A 1,956-nucleotide genomic window follows, 5' to 3' on the forward strand; every position below is an offset into this window, starting at 1 on the left:
TTGGAAAAATTGAGAATGTAACATTACAGACTGTTTTTACATGTAACATATTAAAACTCACTGTTTCAAGTTTTTTTAAGGAATTCAATATTTCGATTTGCCCACACTCCAGAAATGACAACTCAATATGCACTCTTTTAAGATTTTGCGAGTCTGCAAATGATTCTCTAGATAAGTTTGCAAACGACACCCCGTCAAAGGAGAATTCTTCTAAGTATCGCAGGCCTCGCAACAGTGACGATGGTAAGAAGGGTGTAATCGGCTCTCACCTGAGCAGGCACACGTATTGAAAGCTTGGATAAATTGGTCAGGTTCGAGAACACGTATTCTGGCATATATGTGACACTCTTAATCGGACTTTCGAGTGTTTGCAGGCTGGAGAGGTGTTTAAATGTTTCCTTACCAAATGTAAGGTAGCCGTTGCCGAGGAATCTCAGCAACCTCAGCCTCTGCAATCCAACGAATGTACCAGAATCAATATGGAGATCGTCAGCAATCCACATGGTCAGCTCTTCCAGTGAGTGAAGATTTTCGAAGTCTCTTGGCAAAAGGTTCGCAATGTGATTGTAGGACAGGTCCAGGTGAGTTGTTGATGACGGCAAGTGCCTGGGTACCGACGTCAAATCTCGATATGTACAGTCGACATGAGTGGATTGGTAGACTTTACAACTTGGAACCGATGCGGAGATATAGCAGCACGCCAGAAAGATGAAAATACAGACCACAAAGTCGGTACTTCTGTTCGGCATTACAATCATCATCTTGATGGTTTAACGCAGATCTTGTGTAGCAATGACTTGAGCCGGTATATTAGTCTTTGGTCAACGAGATCGCCACCACAAATGCCCACTGTGTTCAGCGGATGGGCCGTTATCTACCCCTACATATTTCCTTATTTTGCGTGACAGGGAAGAAGAAACTGGATAATCCATTGTAGGTACTTTTAGTCGTTGCTACCAAAATGCGACAGGATGCAGATGGATGGCCAATCAAACATTCAAGTGAAAGGGTAGTCAAACTACTCAAACGTGTTTCTGACATAATGCAAAAGAGTGTACATTGTGGAACAAGGTAAATAAACTCATAAATTTTGACGATGTATTAAATTGCGGAACTTCAGAATTAAAATTACAAACTGCAATGAGGTGAGGTGAGGTGAGGTGACATCGATCCAAATTGTTGTTGTCGATGTAAACGGTTTTAGTCAAAACAAGTGTGACACTACTTCTCTTATTTCTTAGTCGTCGAAATCCAAATCCCTAGACAACGAAGGCAATTTATACCAGTAAACAATATTAATTTTCTGAGGTTTTTCCGACATTGTCATACAAAAGTATTTGCCTTACAATGCCTTGACAATTTGGGTCTATGGTCTCTCAATCTTATGATAGTAATGAATTGAAATTAAGGAATATAGGCTTCCCTTCGTAAATGAAACAAGTCATTGACAATGACATATTCCCCACTTGTAATAGGAGTATTAGTCTTGATGGGACAGGGAAATATGGTCATTAAGAAGTATCACTGCAGTGTATATGTAGAGATCTATGGGCACATAGGTCTATGTCGTTGTTCCCAATTTGAAACACATCAGGCATGTCTGTGTTATGGTTCTAAATCGGGAAAAAAGATCAGACCTCTAGCTGTATTGGCCAGCCAAGAAATACATATGTGCAAAATAAATGAGGTACAAGATGTGACATCTTAAGGTCTAATATCCTATCAAAATTGAAGGGTATAGAACTTGTGGTTACTGAGTTATGCATATATATGTATAATCAAGGTCAAAAGTCATCGAGGTCACGTGACATTTTGAAAAAAAATTGTATTGCTAATTAATCCCTATATGCCAAAAATCAGACCTCTAGCTCTATTCGCTTGCCAAGAATTAGATATTTGCATAATTAATGAGGTAAAGCGTGTGTTGTCATAAGGTCTCCCATCCTACTAAATATA

The 1,956-nt window shown here is 39.3% G+C and overlaps 1 protein-coding gene across 1 annotated transcript; it reads right to left on the minus strand.

The window, feature by feature from the left end:
• Positions 1-194: 194 nt before the first annotated feature.
• On the minus strand, positions 195-761 carry LOC139117681 (leucine-rich repeat and immunoglobulin-like domain-containing nogo receptor-interacting protein 3). Its single transcript, XM_070680925.1, has one exon. The coding sequence runs from the start codon at positions 759-761 to the stop codon at positions 195-197; it is 567 nt and encodes a 188-aa protein (XP_070537026.1).
• Positions 762-1,956: the final 1,195 nt, after the last annotated feature.

The sequence above is a fragment of the Ptychodera flava genome, chromosome 18 (assembly GCF_041260155.1).
Source record: "Ptychodera flava strain L36383 chromosome 18, AS_Pfla_20210202, whole genome shotgun sequence".
Taxonomy (NCBI): Eukaryota; Metazoa; Hemichordata; class Enteropneusta; family Ptychoderidae; genus Ptychodera; species Ptychodera flava.

What these genes read in the sequence shown, in the direction of transcription:
- LOC139117681 (XM_070680925.1), bottom strand. Translation starts at nt 761, where the DNA reads ATGATGATTGTAATGCCGAACAGAAGTACCGACTTTGTGGTCTGTATT.